The sequence below is a fragment of the Oncorhynchus tshawytscha genome, linkage group LG16 (genome assembly GCF_018296145.1).
Source record: "Oncorhynchus tshawytscha isolate Ot180627B linkage group LG16, Otsh_v2.0, whole genome shotgun sequence".
Taxonomy (NCBI): Eukaryota; Metazoa; Chordata; class Actinopteri; order Salmoniformes; family Salmonidae; genus Oncorhynchus; species Oncorhynchus tshawytscha.
This window is the reverse complement of record NC_056444.1, coordinates 80,507,483-80,533,118: the sequence shown is the minus strand read 5'-3', so window position 1 is coordinate 80,533,118 and position 25,636 is coordinate 80,507,483. Positions and strand designations below refer to the sequence as shown.

Sequence of the window (25,636 nt, the reverse complement as noted above, 5' to 3'; positions counted from 1 at the left end):
CATGCTCGCGGTACACGTCCTGATAATCCGTCTGGCCCTGTGGCCTTGTGAATGTTGACCTGTTTAAAGGTCTTACTCACATCGGCTGCGGAGAGTGTGATCACACAGTCTTCCGGAACAGCTGGTGCCCTGGGCTGGCGTGGTTACACGTGGTCTGTAAGTTGTGTGGCCAGTTGGACGTACTGCCAAATTCTCTAAAACGATGTTGGAGGCTGCTTATGGTAGAGAAATTAACATTATATTCTCTGGCAACAGTTCTGGTGAACATTCCTGCAATCAACTTGCAAATTGCACGGTCCCTCAAAACATGAAACATCTGTGGGATTGTGTTGTGTGACAAAACTGCCTTTGTCCCCAACACAAGGTGCACCTGTGCATTTTTATTTTATTTATTTAACCTTTATTTAACTAGGCAAGTCAGTGTTGATCATGTAATGATGTAATAGTAATGATCATGCAGTTTAATCAGCTTCTTGATATGCCACACCTTTCAGGTGGTTGGATTATATTGGCAAATGAGAAATGCTCACTAACAGGAATGTAAACAAATTTGTGCACAAAATGTGAGAGAAATGTGCTTTTTTGTTCGTATGGAACTTTTCTGGGATCTTTTGTTTCAGTTCCCTTTACATGTTGCGTTTATAGTTTTTGTTGAGTTTAATTCAGGTTACATGTTTTGTATTTACTCCATCACAGAATGGCAACATAGAGAACCCTTACTGCAACGGAATGGAGGGGATTCTAGAAGCATACCATCAGAGTCTAAAGACTGTACAACTCTACGGACCCACCAACTTCTCTCCGGTTGTCAACCATGTGGCAAAGTGAGTGTGACCGTGAGCCCCGGAGACAGACAGTACAGAAGCTCTCCTATCAACTCATATAGCCTGATCCCAGATCTGTTTGTGCTGTACAGCCATCTCGAAAAGACTGATAAGACAGCATAAACAGATCTGGGACCAGGCTACAGTTCAACAGCAACGCAAGGCTGGTCATTAATCAACCTTAGCTCAACCTTGGTTAGAAAATAAGTTGAAAGACAAACCTTCAGGAAACCTTCATCTCCACACTGATCCAGACAGACCACTAACAGACACTATCAGTTTTTTGGATGTGTGGTGATTTAATGAAAGGGGGGAAAAAAGAGAAGAAAAAAACTGTCGCCGCGGTAACAGATGTAACTTGTGGTCAAGTCCCAGAACAAATTAATAAGTGGTCACATGTTGTGTGTGTGTGTGTGTGTGTGTGTGTGTGTGTGTGTGTGTGTGTGTGTGTGTGTGTGTGTGTGTGTGTGTGTGTGTGTGTGTGTGTGTGTGTGTGTGTGTGTGTGTGTGTGTGTGTGTGTGTGTGTGTGTGTGTGTGTGTGTGTGTGTGTGTGTGTGTGTGTGTGTGTGTGTGTGTGTGTGTGTTTCGCTTGATGTCCATTTAACTTCCCAAACAGCAGTAATCTCTCATGTCTCTGTCTTATGATGACACACACACACAAATTCAAGTGTCGACTCCAGACTCCAGAGAGCCAATCGTTTGACAGGCAAAATTAGAAAGCAGGAGAAGGGACTCAACAAACCCCAGAGGTCTGGCTGAAATGTCAATAACGTCCTTAGTTTTGGCATAATGAGATCTTGGATGTTGTCACTGTTGTCTTCTCTAGTTACAGTAATAAGATCAGGGTCCGTGTGAAACGTCTCAGAGGAGCAGATCATAATGAATAAGATTACATGGACGGGCGGGATGGGGGCTGATCCTAGATCAGTCATTCTATTGTGAGAGGCTTAATGCATACAGCCCCTGGTCAGAGCCGACCTGGCAATCCATCAGTAACAACAACAAACAAAACATATATATATATAACAGAAACAATACAGCAACTTGCATTGCTAAACACATCAGTAAATGATTCATGTCATGGACAGCTAGGGATGGGTGGTGGAAACTAGGCCACGTACATACAGAATACTGCTGAGACTCTGGCTCATCACAGACAGGAGAGTCACAGTAAACAGCAGGCTGTACTTAACATGTCTATATTGAGGCTCTGGGACTCTGGCTCTCTGGTGACAGGAAGTTAGTATCTGAGAAGAGATCGCCTTTTAATGTGTTGTTGTTCCCCCCAGTCAAACAGCGCAGGGCAGGTGAAACTACACACAGTTCAGAGGCACACTGTGGTGGATTCCCAGAATATGTTTGATACATTCTGAGCGTCTATGTCATAGACAGAGGATACACTAAAAACACAGGCAAATCTGCTCCCGGGTATTTCCACGAACAATACAAAAGACATGATCGTAAACAAATGTAAGCAAGGTTTGAAATGATTACGTTTTATTCCAATATGAAATGTATTTGGGCTTCTTGCCGTTAATTTACAGTCTACAAATGCAGTCTCTGTTGTCTCTCTGACAGGTACGCAGCGGTCGTACAAGACGGCTCTCAGTACTTTGTCCTGCTCATCATCACAGACGGAGTCATATCAGACATGGCCCAGACCAAGGAGGCCATCGTCAATGTGAGTAGGCTGCTTGGATGTTCCCGCTACCCATAATCCTCCTCTGCCCTCTGTCTCCCTGTGTCTCTTTCTCTGTGTCTGTCTCTGTCTTTCTCTCCCTCTCCGCAAGGGCTTTACGGCTGCTTTTAACTTCTCTGCTTTTCTGCTTTTAACGCGCCTTTTTTTTACCTCAGCTAGCTCCAGGCCAAAATCAATGTCTGTTTTTCTGCTGCTTTGAGCCATGCTCGTCAGAGCCACTTTATTTCAGGATGTGGGCCTATGTTTAGTTCTGTTGTTCACTCCAGTTGTTTTACTGTTGTTTGGATCTTCTTCTATTTTTCTTTGACCAAATGTAGGTTTTGTATATGAACATCACAGCACTGTTACTTTACATTAACTTCTGCTTGTGCCTTTTTGAAATGTCTGTTTGAAAAATCCACTTTGTGTCTCTCTGGCCGTGAGAATGCACTGAGAGGGTGTTTACTGGCCAGCTGTCCAATGGGCGAGCGGTGCGGCATTCTGACCTCTGATGACCTCTAACCTCTGACCTCACAGCAGACTGGGTTTAAAGGGAATTTGCGACTGTTAGTAAAACCATTAGAACAGCCACACCTTCCTTTTAAGATCTTGTCTGCTGCTCTATCTTACCTCAGCCATCTACCTCTAACCTGCCTCAGCCAAGACATCTACCTCTGATCTGCCTCAGCCATCTACCTCTAACCTGCCTCAGCCATCTACCTCTAACCTGCCTCAGCCAAGACCATCTACCTCTAACCTGCCTCAGCCAAGACATCTACCTCTGACTTGCCTCAGCCATCTATCTCTAACCTGTCTCAGCCAAGACATCTACCTCAGACCTGTCTCAGCCATCTACATCTAACCTGTCTCAGCCAAGACATCTACCGCTGACCTACCTCAGCCATCTACCTCTAGCCTGTCTCAGCCAAGACATCTACCTCTGACCTACCTCAGCCATCTACCTCTAGCCTGTCTCAGCCAAGACATCTACCTCTGACCTGCCTCAGCCAAGACATCTACCTCTGACCTGCCTCAGTCATCTACCTCTAGCCTGTCTCAGGCAAGCCATCTACCTCTAACCTGCCTCAGTCATCTATCGCTAACCTGCATCAGCCATCTACCTCTGACCTGCCTCAGTCATCTACCTCTAGCCTGTCTCAGCCATCTACTGCCTCCTCAGCCATCTACCTAGCCTGACCTGCCTCTAGCCTCAGCCATCTACCTCTAACCTGCCTCAGCCATCTACCTCTGACCTGCCTCAGTCATCTACCTCTAGCCTGTCTCAGCCATCTACCTCTGACCTGCCTCAGCCATCTACATCTAACCTGTCTCAGCCAAGCCATCTACCTCTGACCTGCCTCAGCCATCTACCTCTAACCTGCCTCAGCCATCTACATCTAACCTGTCTCAGCCAAGCCATCTACCTCTGACCTGCCTCAGTCATCTACCTCTAGCCTGTCTCAGCCATCTACCTCTGACCTGCCTCAGCCATCTACATCTAACCTGTCTCAGCCAAGCCATCTACATCTAACCTGTCTCAGCCAAGCCATCTACCTCTAACCAACCTCAGCTTCCTCAACCAAGCCTTCCAACCTGCTTCCTCTGTCCTGCTTTCTGTGTTCTGCCAACTGCCACCACCTTTGCAGTCCTGTCTGCCCTTTTACGTGGCTCTGGATAAAAGCTAAATGATTCAAATGTAAATGTACCAGGCCAGCCTTTTGGCTAAATATTAGTTCCAACCCCTGTCTCTGATGTTCCATGATTCTCTCCTTAACTCTCCTCTCAGGGCAGTGAATTATAAAGGAGGGCCTTCTGTTTTCCTCACATGTTAGAACAGAACAGTAGAATCACCTTTCTGCCAATCATTCCTTTTGGCCCACTCTATTACAGCACTCCATGGCTCTGTTCCAAATGGCACCATATGGGTCCTGATCAAAAGTAGTGGACTACACACTACACCCTGGTCCAAAGTAGTGCACTACATCCCATAGGGTCCTGGTCCAAAGTAGTGCACTACCCCCTATAGGGCCCTGGTCCAAAATAGTGCACTACCCCCTATAGGGCCCTGGTCCGAAGTAGTGCACTTCTGGTCCAAAGTAGTGCACTACACCCTATAGGGCCCTGGTCCAAAGTAGTGCACTACATCCTAAAGGGCCCTGGTCAAAAGGAGTGCACTACACCCTATAGGGCCCTGGTCCGAAGTAGTGCACTACATCCTATAGGACCCTTGTCAAAAGTAGTGCACTACATAGGAAATAGGGTGTCATTTGGAATGTTGGCAGTTCATACCCATGTCACGGGGAAGGTGGGAGGGAAACGGACTCACTGACTGATTTGTCATGCAGAGGACGGTTGAAATAAAACTTGACAATATTAGAAAGTTTTTTTTAAAGCTTCTGCAGACTGGAAAGTACTATTACAGCCGGGAACAGCTAGAGATTGACAGATTCCAAATTGCTGGGTTTGCAAGTATTTTTGCAGTCCAAAGATAGATAGTATTTAAACAGCTTGCAGAAGCAGGATCCCCTGGGTTAGAAGTAAAGTTACTAACAGTGTCGACTAAATAATGTACTTTTGGTGGTGATGGCAATGGGGGCGCCGGGGGTGGTGGGGGTGGTGGTAGGGGTGGTGGTGGTAGTGATGGTGGGGTTGGTGGTGCTGGTAGTGATGGTGAGGGTGGTGGGGGTGGTGGTGCTGGTAGTGATGGTGGGGGTGGTGGTGCTGGTAGTGCTGGTAGTGATGGTGGGGGTGGTGGTGCTGGTAGTGATGGTGGGGGTGGTGGTGCTGGTAGTGATGGTGGGGGTGGTGGTGGTGCTGCTGGTAGTGATGGTGGGGGTGGTGCTGCTGGTAGTGATGGTGGGGGTGGTGGTGCTGGTAGTGATGGTGGGGTGGTGCTGCTGGTAGTGATGGCGGGGGGGGTGGTGGGGGTGGTTGGAGGGGGGTGATGGTTGGGTTGGGGTGGTGGGGGTGGGATGGTGTTTTGAAGGATAAGACATAGATTTATCCATTACGTTGACATAGTGGGATGGAGACAGTTCAGATAAGCAGAGAGGAGTAAGAGGTGATACTATAATAGATTTACAGTGTACAGTACAGGGCATGTTAGATACAGTAATTGCTAAGAGTTAATGCACATCAGGTTTTGCTTCGAAAGCCCTAGTTCATTATTAGCTGGTTTCAAGCACCTGCTGTTAGATCACCAACATATCTCATATAGGCTACTGTTCCAGCAATCCTGAATAAGATTGAATGGAAATGTCTATGAAGGTGGCAGAGATAAGTGTTTCTACTAATTAATGTTTTGAACTACAGTACCAGTCAAAGGTTTGGACACACCTACTCATTCAAGGGTTTTTCTTTATTTTTAAAACTATGAAATAATACATATGGAATCAAATTGTAACCAAAAAAAGTGTTCAACAAAGTAGCCACCCTTTGCCTTCACCATGCTGGTGTCGTGTCTTTGGCATCATTAAACTGAAGATTAATCTTTATCAAATGACTCTCTGTAATTATTATTATGCGATTAAACTGATTAATCATGTAACTGTAATTAACTTGGAAGTCGGGGCACCAAGGAAAATATTCAGATTACAAAGTTATAATTTTCCTAATATAACTTTTCAGATATTTTCATGTCTGATCAATAGTCTTCTGATGAATGAATTCTTCTTTACCTCACGTTAGTCTCATTCCAAACGTCGTAAATTGTTGGTTATCTGCAGGAACCCAGTCTTCACTATGAGTCATCCATACATCAATTGTCTAAAATAATGTATTTATTAACTAACTAAACAATCACAGAAGTGCACACACAAACAATTATAACAATTGAAATGCTAATCCTTTGCACATGAACGCTCACTCATTTGGGAACAATTGAAATCAATATATATTTACGCTCAGTGTGTCGTCGGGGTCTCTGTTGAAAAGTTTGTTTCTGTTGGAGAGTGTCCGTCCTCTCTCTCTCTTTTTCGTGGTTAGAATGGATAGCTCAGAGTGACATTCATTCATGTCGTTATAGGATAGGTGTTTCGGCGGTTGTCGGTCTTCGCGTTCAATGATACCGAATTCCTAGCTGCTGACTATTAATTAATCTCAAAGACTTGTTCTTATTCTGTCGGTATCGATAGTCTAAGAGTTTAACCACGTGGTATGGTTAAAAGATTCAGCCATCTACTCAAACCTTGGCTCTCTCGTTATCGAGGTAAGCTGGTCTGCAACCTTTGTCCTCTCGTAATTGAGAGCAACATGGTCTGGTGATAGAAAACCCAGGTGGGGTTTTATTCGGGACATAGAAAAAGGCTGTCTCATAATGCCAGGTCCTGTCTGTGCCCCTGGGGGCGTGCTAAGGACTTATTGAAACTTTTTAGGGAATTGGAGTTTCCTTCATTAAACAGGCCAAAATCACATTACACAATTTCACAAACAGTATCATCCTCACTCATTCATCATATACAACAATTAGACGTAAGCTTCATATCTGAGGATATTATATAAACAGCGTTATGGTAATGTCTCCCATGAGTTTCACAAAATTGTACCAAACGGACCAGTTCGTAGCTGGATTCTTCACCGATCTTTTTTACCTTCTCCAGAACAAACATTTTGTTCGGACCTCAAGTTCTGTGAGGTGGAAGAAATTCCTTTGTTTTCTTCTAAGAAAACTCTACTCTCTCTCTCTATACTGTGGCCATGAGGAGATAATCTCCTCCAGGAATTTACGACCTCTCTCTGACCACAGCAGCCTGGGTGTAGGAGACAGGGAGAGGGGGATGGGGCTTTCTGTACCCAAAGAGGGCAACGTCATGACACTGGTTAAGTGTGCCTTGAATTCTAAATAAATCATAGACAGTGTCACCAGCAAAACACACTTCCTCCTCCATGCTTCACGGTAGGAACTACACATGCAGAGATCATCCGTTCACCTACTCTGCATCTCACAAAGACACAGCAGTTGGAACCAAAAATCTCAAATTTGGACTCATCAGACCAAAGGACAGATTTCCACCAGTATAATGTCCATTGCTCGTTTTTCTTATTATTATTGGTGTCCTTTAGTAGTGGTTTCTTTGCAGCAATTTGACCATGAAGGAGTGATTCACAGTCTCCTCTAAACAGTTGATGTTGAGATCTGTCTGTTACTTGAACTCTGTGAAGCATTTATTTGGGTTGCAATCTGAGGTGCAGTTAACTCTAATGAACTCATCCTCTGCAGCAGAGGTAACTCTGGGTCTTCCTTTCCTGTGGCGGTCCTCATGAGAGCCAGTTTCATCACAGCGCTTGACAGTTTTTGCAACTGACCTTTAAGAAACTTTCAAAGTTCTTTCAATTGTCCGCATTGACTGACCTTCATGTCTTAAAGTAATGATGGACTGTCATTTCTCTTTGCTTATTTGAGCTGTTCTTGCCATAATATGGACTTGGTCTTTTGCTAAATAGGGCTATCTTCTGTATACCACCCCTACCTTGTCACAAGACAACTGATTGGCTCAAACGCATTAACTAGGCACACCTGTTAATTGAAATGCATTCCAGGCAGTGGTGATTTTAGCATGTAAATCTTGGTTGGGCAAACAAAAAAAGTGGGTTGCATGTCAGCAAAAGCCACTACACAACACAACAGTAAACAAGATATTAATTGCACTCTAACGGTGACAAACGGTGCCCACAAACTGTACACATGGCTATCAGCAGAGCCTTGTCTGGCAGCGAAACAGTTCATCCAGCCTCATTTACTGCCTTTTGAAAAGACATGGCTGACTTGCTTAAACAAATGTGATTTATACTGACAATTTAGATGTACAAACTATGGCATAAGCAGACGACAAGCAGATAAGAGGCAATCCGTAATTTCGATTAAGACATTAATGAGCGAGCCTTGTTACACCTTGTATAAGACAGTAGTTTTGAAATTGTTAGTTAGATTACTTGTTGGTTATTACTGCATTGTCGGAACTAGAAGCACAAGCATTTCGCTACGCTCGCATTAACATCTGCTAACCATGTGTATGTGACAAATAAAATGTGATTTGATTTGATTTGATTTGATGGTCTAATGTAAGTCTGAAACACCTGCATTTCGGAGCTGCCTGACTCAAGAAAGCAAAAAAGAGACCATGTTTGTATGTGGCTTTATTAACTCAAATATTCCAAATATTTATTACATTGGTTGCAAACTGATATGTGACACGTATTAATGCCAAAAATAACATGCAAACCTGCCCCACGTGCCCTGAATGACAGGTCGCCACTGATTCCAGGTGACTACCTCATGAAGCTGGTTGAGAGAATGCCAAGAGTGTGCAAAGTTGTCATCAAGGCAAAGGATGGCTACTTTGAAGAATCTCAAATATAAAATGTATTTTGATTTGTTTAACACTTTTTTTGGTTACTACATAATTCCATATGTGTTATTTCATAGTTTTGATGTCGTCACTATTATTCTACAATGTAGAACATAGTAAAATAAACACCCTGGAATGAATAGGTGTTTCCAGACCTTATACTGGTACTGTATATGAAGTTAAATGTTATCCTCTTCTCTCTCCTTGTTCTGTGGAGATAAACATTGCATAGTGTAGAGAAGAATATAGACATTGTTTGTTGTGTAATGTGTTTATTATGTTGGCCTTATATATAACTAGCAGGGACTCAAAATTGTCACTTATGTTCAACAATATGTTCAACTCCTTTCCTTGTAAAATAAATTGAAGCTGCTATTTCCCACGGCAATAACACAAATGTTTAAAAAATATATTATAATCCACATTGGTTTCAGAGACGCCTGCTGAATAATATAGACGAATCGTTCTGTTTGTGCAATCCTGATGTAATAGTGTATTTCCCTTGACTGTCCGACTGGAGCTGGGCTGTGTTCCACTGCGGCACAGGGTGACTACACAATGTCATGTGCTTGGAAAGAGAGACCGAACAGCAATCAGCAGAGAGGGAATTTGTCAGCAAATGTATTGTTTCGGTTATCTTGTCTTTTTCAATGCACATTTATGTGTCGCTTGTCCAATGGTCTCCTTGTGTCTTGCTGCCCTTTGTGACTGGATTACCAGACTGCAGACTAGTGAATGATGAATCAGAACTGCTACCATGTCACTGAATAACCCCCAATGCATCCTACACTGTTTGAGTAATGGTAAACTGCTTTGTTTAAGGACATCAGATTGGTTTGTGATGGATTTGAATATTTCATCAGTCCTCTTCAGAATATATATTTTTTTTTTGTAATCGATTTTTTTTATTTTTTTTTTGCTAAAGACATTGAACAAAGGCAAACGTGTACATGTTTAAGCCTAAAACTTTGTCCTCGTAAGAACTCAAAAAGCACCTTGTTGTCAGAATGTAGATAAGATCCCATGGAATCTACTTGTTGTTTGTTCTCCGCAGGCTGCTAAGATTCCTATGTCTATAATCATTGTTGGAGTTGGACACGCTGAGTTCGATGGTGAGATTGACCCCCCCTCATTCACACTCATTCCCACAAAATTAGATTTTATAATACTTTCATGTTTTTATTGTTTTGTTTTTATTAGCATTTTAGTTATGTTAAATGTTTTCAGAGGGGAAAATGCTTTCAAAAGATACCTTTATAAGCTGCTGGTTGGTTTGAAAATCTTTTTTTCACTATTGGGCTTAGATAAAGTTAAACATATTTTCACATAATGTCTTTAACTTTTTTTTAACCTTTATTTAACTAGGCAAGATCAGTTAAGAACAAATTCTTATTTTCAATGACAGCCTAGGAACAGTGGGTTAAATGCCTGTTCAGGGGCAGAACAACAGATTTGTTTGTACCTTGTCAGGTCGGGGGTTTGAACTTGCAACTTCCGGTTACTAGCCCAACACTCTAACCACTAGGCCACCCTGCCGCCCTTGACCCATGATAAAGAATTACATCATCATAAATTAGCATAACTAGTCAACAGAACACAAATAAGAAATTCCTCTGTCAAATATTCCCATGATGTTTGACCATTTATACGTTCCCAGTCCACAAGCATTGGGTTGAATGTACTGTAGATAATGCAATACAATTAATAAGGGCCGAGGTTATCAGGGACAGTTTCAATGTGAGGGATGTTAGCTAATTGGCAGGTTTGGTGGAAGTCACTAGATAATAAGCAGGATGTCAACCTGCAGGGTTCTAAACCCAGTTCACAGCTGTTGCGTACAATTTGAATGTTTGTAACACGGTCACAACTTTGATGCTCTCGAACTTGTTGTGTTGTGTGCTGTTACAGGGGCTGGCTGGTATTTCTTTCTGAATATGCTTCTTTAATATTATTAATTACGGTGCTGGGAATGTTCGCAATGTAAAAAGCAATTATTATCATTTATTTGAAGTCCATAATAGCCATGATGGGTTTTTGACTCCCACAATGCAATAGCAAGTTTAAATTGGTCTTAATAACCCACAATTACTCTGTTCATATTAGGACAGCCTCCAACTCCAGCTAAACCGATCGCTGCAGCTGTACATAGTCCATCGCTAAATAGCCCACCCAATTTACCTACCTCACCCCCATACTGTTTTATTTATTTACTTTTCTGCTCTTTTGCACACCAGTATCTCTACCTGCACATGACCATTTGATCATTTATCACTCCAGTGTTAATCTGCCAAATTGTAATTATTCGCCTACCTCCTCATGCCTTTTGCACACAATGTATATAGACTCTTTTTTCTACTGTGTTATTGACTTGTTTATTGTTTACTCCAAGTGTAACTTTGTGTTGTTGTCTGTTCACACTGCTATGCTTTATCTTGGCCAGGTCACAGTTGTAAATGAGAACTTGTTCTCAACTAGCCTACCTGGTTAAATAAAGGTGAAATAAAATAAAAATAAATAAAAACTACAAGTCCGAGTGACACGGAGACCCACTCCTGAGGCTATCCTAATATGGACACCATACATTATGATGTTTAGTAACTCCTAATAAACACTGATTCTACAAAATATTAAGAACACCTTCCTAATATTGAGTTGCACCCCCCATTTTGTCCTCAGAACAGCCTCAATTTGTCGGGGCATGAACTCTACAAGGTGTCGAAAGCATTCCACAGGGATGCTGACCCATGTTGACTCCAATGCTTCCCACAGTTGTGTCAAGTTGGCTGGATGTCCTTTGGGTGGTGGACCATTCTTGATATACACAGGAAACTGTTGAGCGTGAAAAACCCAGCAGCATTGCAGCCCTTGACACAAACCGGTGCGCCTGGCACCTACTACCATACCCCGTTCAAAGGCACTTAAATATTTTGTCTTGCCCATTCATCCTCTGAATGGTACACATACACAATCCATGTCTCACTTGTCTCAAGGCTTAAAAAATATTATTTAAACTGTCTCCTCCCCTTAATCTACACTGATTGAAGTGGATTTAACAAGTGACATCAACAAGGGGTCATAGCTTTCACCTGGATTCTATGTCATGGAAAGAGAAGGTGTTCCTAATGTTTTGTACACTCAGTGTAGACAATGCAGAGCATGTTAAAACTGGTTTATTATAAAGCCAGCATAATTGGTCAAGTTAGACAGGCAGTAGTGTTATAAGCCACTATGAAGGGTAGTGACTCACCCAGACACTAGAGGTTTAAACTGGTGTTATAGGACACTATGAAGGGTGGTGACTCACCCAGACACTAGAGGTTTAAACTGGTGTTATAAGCCACTATGAAGGGTGGTGACTCACCCAGACACTAGAGGTTTAAACTGGTGTTATAAGACACTATGAAGGGTGGTGACTCACCCAGACACTAGAGGTTTAAACTGGTGTTATAAGCCACTATGAAGGGTAGTGACTCACCCAGACACTAGAGGTTTAAACTGGTGTTATAAGCCACTATGAAGGGTGGTGACTCACCCAGACACTAGAGGTTTAAACTGGTGTTATACGCCACTATGAAGGGTAGTGACTCACCCAGACACTAGAGGTTTAAACTGGTGTTATAAGACACTATGAAGGGTGGTGACTCACCCAGACACTAGAGGTTTAAACTGGTGTTATACGCCACTATGAAGGGTAGTGACTCACCCAGACACTAGAGGTTTAAACTGGTGTTATAAGACACTATGAAGGGTGGTGACTCACCCAGACACTAGAGGTTTAAACTGGTGTTATAAGACACTATGAAGGGTGGTGACTCACCCAGACACTAGAGGTTTAAACTGGTGTTATAAGACACTATGAAGGGTGGTGACTCACCCAGACACTAGAGGTTTAAACTGGTGTTATAAGACACTATGAAGGGTGGTGACTCACCCAGACACTAGAGGTTTAAACTGGTGTTATAAGACACTATGAAGGGTGGTGACTCACCCAGACACTAGAGGTTTAAACTGGTGTTATAAGACACTATGAAGGGTAGTGACTCACCCAGACACTAGAGGTTTAAACTGGTGTTATAAGACACTATGAAGGGTAGTGACTCACTCAGACACTAGAGGTTTAAACTGGTGTTATAAGACACTATGAAGGGTAGTGACTCACCCAGACACTAGAGGTTTAAACTGGTGTTATAAGACACTATGAAGGGTGGTGACTCACTCAGACACTAGAGGTTTAAACTGGTGTTATAAGACACTATGAAGGGTGGTGACTCACTCAGACACTAGAGGTTTAAACTGGTGTTATAAGACACTATGAAGGGTGGTGACTCACCCAGACACTAGAGGTTTAAACTGGTGTTATACGCCACTATGAAGGGTAGTGACTCACCCAGACACTAGAGGTTTAAACTGGTGTTATAAGCCACTATGAAGGGTGGTGACTCACCCAGACACTAGAGGTTTAAACTGGTGTTATACGCCACTATGAAGGGTGGTGACTCACCCAGACACTAGAGGTTTAAACTGGTGTTATACGCCACTATGAAGGGTAGTGACTCACCCAGACACTAGAGGTTTAAACTGGTGTTATAAGACACTATGAAGGGTGGTGACTCACTCAGACACTAGAGATCTAAACTGGTCTCTTCTCTTTCCGGTAGCCATGGTGGAGTTGGACGGTGATGACATCAGAATCTCCTCGCGAGGGAAGCTAGCAGAAAGAGACATTGTACAGGTAGATTTAACTTCATATTCTAACCCTGTAGAGAGACATTGTATAGGTAATTCACTTCCTATTCTAACCCTGTAGAGAGACATTGTATAGGTAATTCACTTCCTATTCTAACCCTGTCGAGAGACATTGTATAGGTAATTCACTTCCTATTCTAACCCTGTAGAGAGACATTGTATAGGTAATTCACTTCCTATTCTAACCCTGTAGAGAGACATTGTATAGGTAATTCACTTCCTATTCTAACCCTGTAGAGAGACATTGTATAGGTAATTCACTTCCTATTCTAACCCTGTCGAGAGACATTGTATAGGTAATTCACTTCCTATTCTAACCCTGTAGAGAGACATTGTATAGGTAATTCACTTCCTATTCTAACCCTGTAGAGAGACATTGTATAGGTAATTCACTTCCTATTCTAACCCTGTAGAGAGACATTGTATAGGTAATTCACTTCCTATTCTAACCCTGTAGAGAGACATTGTATAGGTAATTCACTTCCTATTCTAACCCTGTAGAGAGACATTGTATAGGTAATTCACTTCCTATTCTAACCCTGTCGAGAGACATTGTATAGGTAATTCACTTCCTATTCTAACCCTGTCGAGAGACATTGTATAGGTAATTCACTTCCTATTCTAACCCTGTAGAGAGACATTGTATAGGTAATTCACTTCCTATTCTAACCCTGTCGAGAGACACTTGTATAGGTAATTCACTTCCTATTCTAACCCTGTAGAGAGACATTGTATAGGTAATTCACTTCCTATTCTAACCCTGTAGAGAGACATTGTATAGGTAATTCACTTCCTATTCTAACCCTGTAGAGAGACATTGTATAGGTAATTCACTTCCTATTCTAACCCTGTAGAGAGACATTGTATAGGTAATTCACTTCCTATTCTAACCCTGTAGAGAGACATTGTATAGGTAATTCACTTCCTATTCTAACCCTGTAGAGAGACATTGTATAGGTAATTCACTTCCTATTCTAACCCTGTAGAGAGACATTGTATAGGTAATTCACTTCCTATTCTAACCCTGTAGAGAGACATTGTATAGGTAATTCACTTCCTATTCTAACCCTGTAGAGAGACATTGTATAGGTAATTCACTTCCTATTCTAACCCTGTAGAGAGACATTGTATAGGTAATTCACTTCCTATTCTAACCCTGTAGAGAGACATTGTATAGGTAATTCACTTCCTATTCTAACCCTGTAGAGAGACATTGTATAGGTAATTCACTTCCTATTCTAACCCTGTAGAGAGACATTGTATAGGTAATTCACTTCCTATTCTAACCCTGTAGAGAGACATTGTATAGGTAATTCACTTCCTATTCTAACCCTGTAGAGAGACATTGTATAGGTAATTCACTTCCTATTCTAACCCTGTAGAGAGACATTGTTAGGTAATTTAACTTCCTATTCTAACCCTGTAGAGAGACATTGTATAGACATTGTACTATTCTAACCCTGTAAGAGACATTGTATAGGTAATTCACTTCTTTCCTGTATTGTATAGGTAATTCACTTCCCTAACCCTGTAGAGAGACATTGTATAGGTAATTCACTTCCTATTCTAGACATTGATATCCTGTAGAGAGACATTGTATAGGTAATTCACTTCCTATTCTAACCCTGTAGAGAGACATTGTATAGGTAATTCACTTCCTATTCTAACCCTGTAGAGAGACATTGTATAGGTAATTCACTTCCTATTCTAACCCTGTAGAGAGACATTGTATAGGTAATTCACTTCCTATTCTAACCCTGTAGAGAGACATTGTATAGGTAATTCACTTCCTATTCTAACCCTGTCGAGAGACATTGTATAGGTAATTCACTTCCTATTCTAACCCTGTAGAGAGACATTGTATAGGTAATTCACTTCCTATTCTAACCCTGTAGAGAGACATTGTATAGGTAATTCACTTCCTATTCTAACCCTGTAGAGAGACATTTTTTCAGGTAGATTTAACTTCCTTTTCTAATCTTGTAGAGAGACATTGTACAGGTAAACATTGTTTACTCTCTTTCCTGATTGTCAGAGGGGAAGAGCAGAGTATCCTTTTGTGAAAGCCACACTCCCCCAACCCAGCAATCTGATATCTTACGAGAAAATCAATCATGAGTGAAAAAAGAAACAAAAATATTGCATTTCTGAATTGAAATATCAATAACATTCTGATGTGAAGCATATTGGTAGCATTTGCGATGTTCCATCTGGAGACAGGTCCCAGCACTATAGAAAACCCTTGTGCAGGAGTTTGGACTAGTTGTATTACTGCCGACGGCAGGCCACACATACCCACTGGCAATTGGGTTATGAATCCTGCCTCGGTCCCTACTCTCTGTCTCCCTCTATATCTGTCTCTCTCTCTACCTTCTAATGACCCCTACTCTCTCTCTATATCTGTCTCTCTCTACCTTCTAATGACCCCTACTCTCTCTCTATATCTGTCTCTCTCTACCTTCTAATGACCCCTACTCTCTCTCTATATCTGTCTCTCTCTCTACCTTCTAATGACCCCTACTCTCTGTCTCCCTCTATATCTGTCTCTCTCTCTACCTTCTAATGACCCCTACTCTCTCTCTATATCTGTCTCTCTCTACCTTCTAATGACCCCTACTCTCTCTATATCTGTCTCTCTCTACCTTCTAATGACCCCTACTCTCTGTCTCCCTCTATATCTGTCTCTCTCTACCTTCTAATGACCCCTACTCTCTCTCTATATCTGTCTCTCTCTACCTTCTAATGACCCCTACTCTCTCTCTATATCTGTCTCTCTCTACCTTCTAATGACCCCTACTCTCTGTCTCCCTCTATATCTGTCTCTCTCTCTACCTTCTAATGACCCCTACTCTCTGTCTCCCTGTATATCTGTCTCTCTCTCTACCTTCTAATGACCCCTACTCTCTGTCTCCCTCTATATCTGTCTCTCTCTCTACCTTCTAATGACCCCTACTCTCTCTCTATATCTGTCTCTCTCTACCTTCTAATGACCCCTACTCTCTCTCTATATCTGTCTCTCTCTACCTTCTAATGACCCCTACTCTCTGTCTCCCTCTATATCTGTCTCTCTCTCTACCTTCTAATGACCCCTACTCTCTGTCTCCCTGTATATCTGTCTCTCTCTCTACCTTCTAATGACCCCTACTCTCTGTCTCCCTCTATATCTGTATCTCTCTCTACCTTCTAATGACCCCTACTCTCTGTCTCCCTCTATATCTGTCTCTCTCTACCTTCTAATGACCCCTACTCTCTGTCTCCCTCTATATCTGTCTCTCTCTACCTTCTAATGACCCCTACTCTCTCTGTATCTGTCTCTCTATACCTTCTAATGACCCCTACTCTCTCTGTATCTGTCTCTCTATACCTTCTAATGACCCCTACTCTCTCTGTATCTGTCTCTCTATATCTGTCTCTCTCTCTACCTTCTAATGACCCCTACTCTCTCTATATCTGTCTCTCTCTCTACCTTCTAATGACCCCTACTCTCTCTGTATCTGTCTCTCTCTCTACCTTCTAATGACCCCTACTCTCTCTGTATCTGTCTCTCTCTACCTTCTAATGACCCCTACTCTCTCTGTATCTGTCTCTCTCTATCTTCTAATGACCCCTACTCTCTCTGTATCTGTCTCTCTCTACCTTCTAATGACCCCTACTCTCTGTCTACCTTCTAATGACCCCTACTGTCTCTGTATCTGTCTCTCCTATCTTCTAATGACCCCTACTCTCTCTGTATCTGTCTCTCTCTACCTTCTAATGACCCCTACTCTCTCTACCTTCTAATGACCCCTACTCCCTCTATATCTGTCTCTCTCTCTACCTTCTAATGACCCCTACTCTCTCTGTATCTGTCTCTCTCTACCTTCTAATGACCCCTACTCTCTCTGTATCTGTCTCTCTCTATCTTCTAATGACCCCTACTCTCTCTGTATCTGTCTCTCTCTACCTTCTAATGACCCCTACTCTCTCTACCTTCTAATGACCCCTACTCTCTCTGTATCTGTCTCTCTCTATCTTCTAATGACCCCTACTCTCTCTGTATCTGTCTCTCTCTACCTTCTAATGACCCCTACTCTCTCTGTATCTGTCTCTCTCTATCTTCTAATGACCCCTACTCTCTCTGTATCTGTCTCTCTCTACCTTCTAATGACCCCTACTCTCTCTGTATCTGTCTCTCTCTATCTTCTAATGACCCCTACTCTCTCTATATCTGTCTCTCTCTATCTTCTAATGACCCCTACTCTCTCTGTATCTGTCTCTCTCTCTACCTTCTAATGACCCCTACTCCTCTATATCTGTCTCTCTCTACCTTCTAATGACCCCTACTCTCTCTATATCTGTCTCTCTATACCTTCTAATGACCCCTACTCTCTCTGTATATGTCTCTCTCTATCCTTCTAATGACCCCTACTCCTCTATATCTGTCTCTCTCTACCTTCTAATGACCCCTACTCTCTCTGTATCTGTCTCTCTCTACCTTCTAATGACCCCTACTCTCTCTGTATCTGTCTCTCTCTACCTTCTAATGACCCCTACTCTCTCTATATCTGTCTCTCTCTATCTTCTAATGACCCCTACTCTCTCTGTATCTGTCTCTCTCTATCTTCTAATGACCCCTACTCTCTCTGTATCTGTCTCTCTCTACCTTCTAATGACCCCTACTCTCTCTGTATCTGTCTCTCTCTACCTTCTAATGACCCCTACTCTCTCTGTATCTGTCTCTCTCTACCTTCTAATGACCCCTACTCTCTCTGTATCTGTCTCTCTCTATCTTCTAATGACCCCTACTCTCTCTATATCTGTCTCTCTCTACCTTCTAATGACCCCTACTCTCTCTATCTGTCTCTCTATACCTTCTAATGACCCCTACTCTCTCTGTATCTGTCTCTCTCTACCTTCTAATGACCCCTACTCTCTCTATATCTGTCTCTCTCTACCTTCTAATGACCCCTACTCTCTCTGTATCTGTCTCTCTCTACCTTCTAATGACCCCTACTCTCTCTGTATCTGTCTCTCTCTACCTTCTAATGACCCCTACTCTCTCTATATCTGTCTCTCTCTACCTTCTAATGACCCCTACTCTCTCTATATCTGTCTCTCTATACCTTCTAATGACCCCTACTCTCTCTATATCTGTCTCTCTCTACCTTCTAATGACCCCTACTCTCTCTATATCTGTCTCTCTATACCTTCTAATGACCCCTACTCTCTCTATATCTGTCTCTCTCTACCTTCTAATGACCCCTACTCTCTCTATATCTGTCTTTCTATACCTTGTAATGACCCCTACTCTCTCTGTATCTGTCTCTCTCTACCTTCTAATGACCCCTACTCTCTCTGTATCTGTCTCTCTCTACCTTCTAATGACCCCTACTCTCTCTATATCTGTCTCTCTCTCTACCTTCTAATGACCCCTACTCTCTCTATATCTGTCTCTCTCTGTATCTGTCTCTCTCTCTACTTTCTACCTGACCCCTACTATCTCCGTCCCCGTGCAGTTTGTCCCGTTCAGAGACTACATGGACCGGACAGGAAACCACGTGTTGAGTATGGCCCGGCTAGCCAAAGACGTCCTGGCTGAGATCCCTGAACAGCTCATCCTCTACATGAAGAATAGAGGTATCAAACCCTGTCCCCTGCCTCCACCCAATGAGGAACCAGGCCCTGAGGACCAGGACCACACCCACCCCTATCTGAGCCCCACCCCCACTCCCATTTGAGGCTCCAACCCTGGGGAAGTAGTTTCAGGGTAGGGTGGGTGGTAGCCTGGATGGTGCAACCCCTCATGGAGAAACGAAATGTGGCAATGCTTCAAGGCACATTTTTCTCCTTCTTTACATATTCATCTGGTTGTCGTGCTGAACAAATAGCACTCTATTTTCTTTGGAACGAGACTTCAGAAAGACTGCTTTGAGCAACAAAAAAAGCTGAAGATCGGGGAGTTTTATTTTTGAGTTTCAACGCCTGATTGGGAGGGTGGAAAGGGGGATAAGAAAGAGAGGAGGAGAAGAAGAGACGAGAAATGTAAAGGAAAGTTATGGGTAGTATACCCTTGTACCCATAACTCTTGTACCCTGTACCCATACTCTAACCCATGTACCCATACTCTTGTACCCTGAGGTACAGAGGGAGGTTTTTTGAGGTCATTAATTATTAGAACGTGCCAGTCATGTTTGTGCATATGATACCTTTTAGAGTGGTTGTGTATGTGGGACTAAGAAATCATCTGTATAATGATTTATTTATTGTAAAAACTACAGCATTTATTCATGGGGGTTGGGGATCCTCATATTTTCCCATACCAATTGTTGGGGTGATCAATGCTATAAATAATTGTTTATTTCTATTTCAATTAGTACTGTAATATAAAGCATGTTTATAATTAGATAATGTCCAGCTGTTTAGGAATAGTTAGGAACGATGAAGATGAGTTATTTGACATGTTTGACTGTAACAGTTATTCAGAGGACCAGCTGTTTGTGTGACAGTTTACCTTCATGCATCATATACAAGACTTACTTACCCTACACATATTCAATGTGTATCAATACAATGCACTATAAAGGCCAAATTAAAAGCACAAATATCATATACAATGCATTGATACTGAAGTATATATCACAATTATATACAAGCTAACCAACAGCTACCACAACAAGATACAATGGAAAGGACTGTTATAATTCATTTCTTCCAGTTCTAGAATATCATTGTTTATGATAATCTATTTACTTGACATTCTACATTCTTTAATATTATAATTCATCTAGTTATGCATGAGCGTAGCCACATCTTCAAAGGCCTGGAATTTACATAGCATTTACATAGTATTTACATAGCATTTACATAGTATTTACATAGCATTTACATAGTCGTAGTATGTGGAGGGAATGCCATGTCGTTTATAAGATCCTTCTCATTATATTTGCTGTGGTCGATGTTGTCGGTTCTGTTTTGATTGTTCTTCATCCCTTGCGCACACCGGGCCATGGATATTAGGGCAGCGGGTGTATAACGGTGAGAATGTACTAAAAAGTTGGTATAATGTTAGTTTGGTTTCTTCAGTTCGATGTCAAGTCAACCGCAATCCTTTTTTTTGTTGGACTAGATTGTTTGTTTTTGAACCGGATGGAAAATACTTTGATAACGGCATAATAGAACAATTGGAAGTATTGTAGTAAACTGTATATTAATTGTGTTTATAACAAGTCATTAAAAGGGAGTCAATATATAAAAAGCAACTGCACAAAGAGCAGTTGATACCATGAACAATCTGTTTTCCTCACTTCAACTGGAATACTGATAGATTTCCAACTCGCTGCCAGGGATGTATTGACGTCTTTAATTGAAGTTATTGATGTATAATGTGACCTGGGGTTCGAACCGGGGTTTCCTAAGAACCCCAAGACTGTATTTGCCCGCTAAGCTAAAACCTAGCCATTAGCTGAAGGGGCCAACACAAGTCTTCTCGTTTCAGACAAGGTTACTCATAACACGAGCCTGGTTCTGAACTGCCTCTGTTACACTGTATGTATCAAGACAACTTTCAATTGGTATAATGCCATCTATGACTTGTTGTTATATTGCCAAAATGAAGTTGTTGACATATTAAAGTAGTAGTTTCCTGAGCGAACAGCGGAGCAGCATAACCACACAGCAGAGCAGCATAACCACACAGCAGAGCAGCATAACCATACATAACCACACAGCAGAGCAGCATAACCACACAGCAGAGCAGCATAACCACACAGCAGAGCAGCATAACCACACAGCAGAGCAGCATAACCACACAGCAGAGCAGCATAACCACACAGCAGAGCAGCACAGCAGAGCAGCATAACCACACAGCAGAGCAGCGTAACCACACAGCAGAGCAGCATAACCACACAGCAGAGCAGCATAACCACACAGCAGAGCAGCATAACCATGCATAACCACACAGCAGAGCAGCATAACCACACAGCGGAGCAGCATAACCACACAGCAGAGCAGCACAGCAGAGCAGCATAACCACACAGCAGAGCACTATCACCACACAGCAGAGCAGCGTAACCACACAGCAGAGCAGCATAACCACACAGCAGAGCAGAGTAACCACACAGCAGAGCAGCATAACCACACAGCAGAGCAGCATAATCACACAGCAGAGCAGCATAACCACACAGCAGAGCAGCATAACCACACAGCAGAGCAGCGTAACCACACAGCAGAGCAGCATAACCACACAGCAGAGCAGCATAATCACACAGCAGAGCAGCATAACCACACAGCAGAGCAGCATAACCACACAGCAGAGCACTATCACCACACAGTGGAGCAGCGTAACCACACAGCAGAGCACTATCACCACACAGCAGAGCAGCGTAACCACACAGCAGAGCAGCATAACCACACAGCAGAGCACTATCACCACACAGTGGAGCACTATCACCACACAGCAGAGCAGCGTAACCACACAGCAGAGCAGCATAACCACACAGCAGAGCACTATCACCACACAGTGGAGCAGCGTAACCACACAGCAGAACAGCATAACCACACAGCAGAGCAGCATAATCACACAGCAGAGCAGCATAACCACACAGCAGAGCAGCATAACCACACAGCAGAGCACTATCACCACACAGCAGAGCAGCGTAACCACACAGCAGAGCAGCATAACCACACAGCAGAGCACTATCACCACACAGTGGAGCAGCGTAACCACACAGCAGAACAGCATAACCACACAGCAGAGCAGCATAACCACACAGCAGAGCACTATCACCACACAGCAGAGCAGCGTAACCACACAGCAGAGCAGCATAACCACACAGCAGAGCAGAGTAACCACACAGCAGAGCAGCATAACCACACAGCAGAGCAGCATAATCACACAGCAGAGCAGCATAACCACACAGCAGAGCAGCATAACCACACAGCAGAGCAGCGTAACCACACAGCAGAGCAGCATAACCACACAGCAGAGCAGCATAACCACACAGCAGAGCACTATCACCACACAGTGGAGCAGCGTAACCACACAGCAGAGCACTATCACCACACAGCAGAGCAGCGTAACCACACAGCAGAGCAGCATAACCACACAGCAGAGCACTATCACCACACAGTGGAGCAGCTTAACCACACAGCAGAACAGCATAACCACACAGCAGAGCAGCATAATCACACAGCAGAGCAGCATAACCACACAGCAGAGCAGCATAACCACACAGCAGAGCACTATCACCACACAGCAGAGCAGCGTAACCACACAGCAGAGCAGCATAACCACACAGCAGAGCACTATCACCACACAGTGGAGCAGCGTAACCACACAGCAGAACAGCATAACCACACAGCAGAGCAGAGTAACCACACAACAGAGTCATTGGCTCTGTCTCTTCAGTCCGACCGGGTTAACCTCCCATAGAGGGGACACAGCAGATGGATAGCATCTGTCTGCACTATTGATTGCCAAGTCTTTTTCTACAGTGGAAGGAAGTGTGCATAATGATGTCTTCTTCTCTCTGTTTAAAACACATGAAATTGCCTTCATGCCAATGCAATGCCAATACGATATAGACTACCGTCACAAAACCCAATATTTTCTCACAGATAGGTCGCAACAATGCAACATCTCAAAACAAATGTGTCTACCTACAGTATGGAAACGGACTTTTGCATATCCAGATTCGATTCTCCTTTTTTCAATTTTGTGTGAGCAACCGTTCCCTTCCTATATTATATTATTGAACATATAATTACTAATGTCTAGAATGGTAACCATTTCATATGTACAGTAAAGCCAACCGAACAAAAAATATATACTATTATTTACTATTATTATTGCATCTTAAACAACAGATATGCTGTATGTTCCTACATGAGTGCTATTATGCTTTTGTATTAATTGAGAACGACGCCACGGATCTATTGGAGTGATGTTGTGGCAGTATAATGTTCGTATGACAGGGTTTTGCTATACATTTTCAAAGTTAGCATTTGTTTACAATTTAGATAGACTGACTGAAGCTATATTTACATTGCCTCAAGGCTATGAGCAAATAGTTATGAAAAAGTGTTTGTTGATCGGTCTCTATTTCGTGTACTGGGCGATAACGGACGCGGTTTGAGCGTAGATCAAATGATTCTAAAGAGATAGGTAATTGTAGTTAAAGATTTTTATTGTTATTTTGTCAAGTTCTGTTAAGATATTTTGTGTTGAGTTATAACAAAGCAATCGTGTAAGAGTATGCTGTTCAAAACCACTTTGAATCCTAACTGTGTACACAAACCCCGTAAAACGACTGGGACTTGATATCCAAAAAGATTTCAAAAGATGTTCTGTTGAAATTAGCCTCTTTAAGGAAATGTGCATGTTTGTGATCCCTCCTCGTTCCTCTCACCTTACCGATGGCCTGTGATAGACAGGCACTTCCTGAGTGAGCCATTTGTATCGTAAGATGATGATGATGATTATATCTAGGGTAGACTGCAGTCATCTAGCATGTTGCATCCCTGCTTTTCCCTTTTGGTTTGTTCCTAGATGGGTACTGCGTTTGGTTATCCTTATTTATTCTCTGCCCTTCTGGGGGTGTTTACAGCATACTGTAGACATAGAATGGCATGTCATTCTATGCCATTGTATATCTATGCTTTACAGTGTGTACCTCCCTCTTGGTCTCTGGTTTGCATGCTGATAATGAAGAATACTTTTCCAAACCAGACATTGGACATAATTGTTGTCATTCTGTGGTTTGTGTAAAATGCATTGTAATGGATTGCCTTAATAAAGTGATTGAAGAGTAATGAAATCATGACAACTTTTACAGAATGTAAGAGAGAGAGAGGGGGGTTATCTGATAGAGTTGATCTCAGTGAGTGTAGCCTCAGAGCCAGTCGACTTGTGACATTCTGACAACTTCTTGTCACTCATTGTCATATCATGTTTGGCTTGAAAATTACAGTAAACAGATCTGAGAGCAGGTTAAAGTAAATAATTATCTTGAGAGGAGATGCTGGGGTTCCTCTTGCCAAAAAAATGAAACCAGTAGCTGCCAGTGTTAAAACGAACAAACCTAGATATCCCAGGCATTTTCATTCAATCTTTAGACTTCTATTTCAGGATTTTTCCGATGAATATATCCCCTGGGATTGATCTTACTTGTCCAATCACAACACTTTTTTCTGTGTCCCCTCGGCCCTTACAGCATGCGTTCCCCTTTCAAATGTGTTTTCTCTCAGCAGCTTTAATGAGATGCATTGCTGACAAACCAAGCTGGCCACCTCGGGGGGGGGATGAAGACAGCAGCTGGAACAAGAACAGACTAGAGAAAGTAGCCATGACTCTTCTCTGCTGTTTTAACAGTTAAACAAAGAGACAAAGAGCTACTAATGACATTTAACTGTCATGGGTTGATAAAGCATCTAGGTACCATTTTGCTGATGATTCTTTGGATAGTTACCTTTACCACCGGGGGGGATAAAAGATAGATGAAACTGTAGTATACCATACACTACTGTCGTCTACAGTCAGAACAGACAGCTGTACACACTGAACCAAAATATAAACGCAACATGTCTTTGGGTTTATATTTCTCTCAAATTTTTGTGCACAAAAAAACGTTTGCATCTCTGTTAGTGAGTATTTCTCCTCCTATAATCCATCCACCTGACAGGTGTGGCATATCAAGACTCTGATCAAACAGCATGATCATTACACAGGTGCACCTTGTGCTGGGCGACAATAATAGGCCACTCTAAAATGTGCACTTTTGTGGCCTCCCGGGTGGCGCAGTGGTCTAGGGCTAGCTGTGCCACCAGAGACCCTGGGTTCGCGCCCAGGCTCTGTTGCAGCCGGCCGCGCCCGGATGTCCGTGGGGTGACGCACAATTGGCCTAGCGTCGTCTGGGTTAGGGAGGGCTTGGCCAGTAGGGATATCCTTGTCTCATTGCGCACTAGTGACTCCTGTGGTGGCCCAGGCGCAGTGCACAATAGCCAGGTTGCCAGGTGCACTGTGTTTCCTCCAACACATTGGTGCGGCTGTCTTCCGGGTTGGATG

At 42.7% G+C, this 25,636-nt stretch overlaps 1 protein-coding gene across 1 annotated transcript in view; it reads left to right on the top strand.

The window, feature by feature from the left end:
- LOC112215247 (copine-8) overlaps positions 1 to 21,295 on the top strand; it is a 220,199-nt gene extending 198,904 nt beyond the window's left edge. Inside the window, exons 17-21 of the mRNA XM_042299746.1 lie at positions 697 to 824; positions 2,404 to 2,506; positions 9,905 to 9,962; positions 13,509 to 13,582; positions 19,092 to 21,295. Of these exons, the coding sequence (XP_042155680.1) occupies positions 697 to 824; positions 2,404 to 2,506; positions 9,905 to 9,962; positions 13,509 to 13,582; positions 19,092 to 19,313 (585 nt within the window). The 3' untranslated portion in view covers positions 19,314 to 21,295. The remainder of the gene's footprint in view (positions 1 to 696; positions 825 to 2,403; positions 2,507 to 9,904; positions 9,963 to 13,508; positions 13,583 to 19,091) is intronic.
- Positions 21,296 to 25,636: the final 4,341 nt, after the last annotated feature.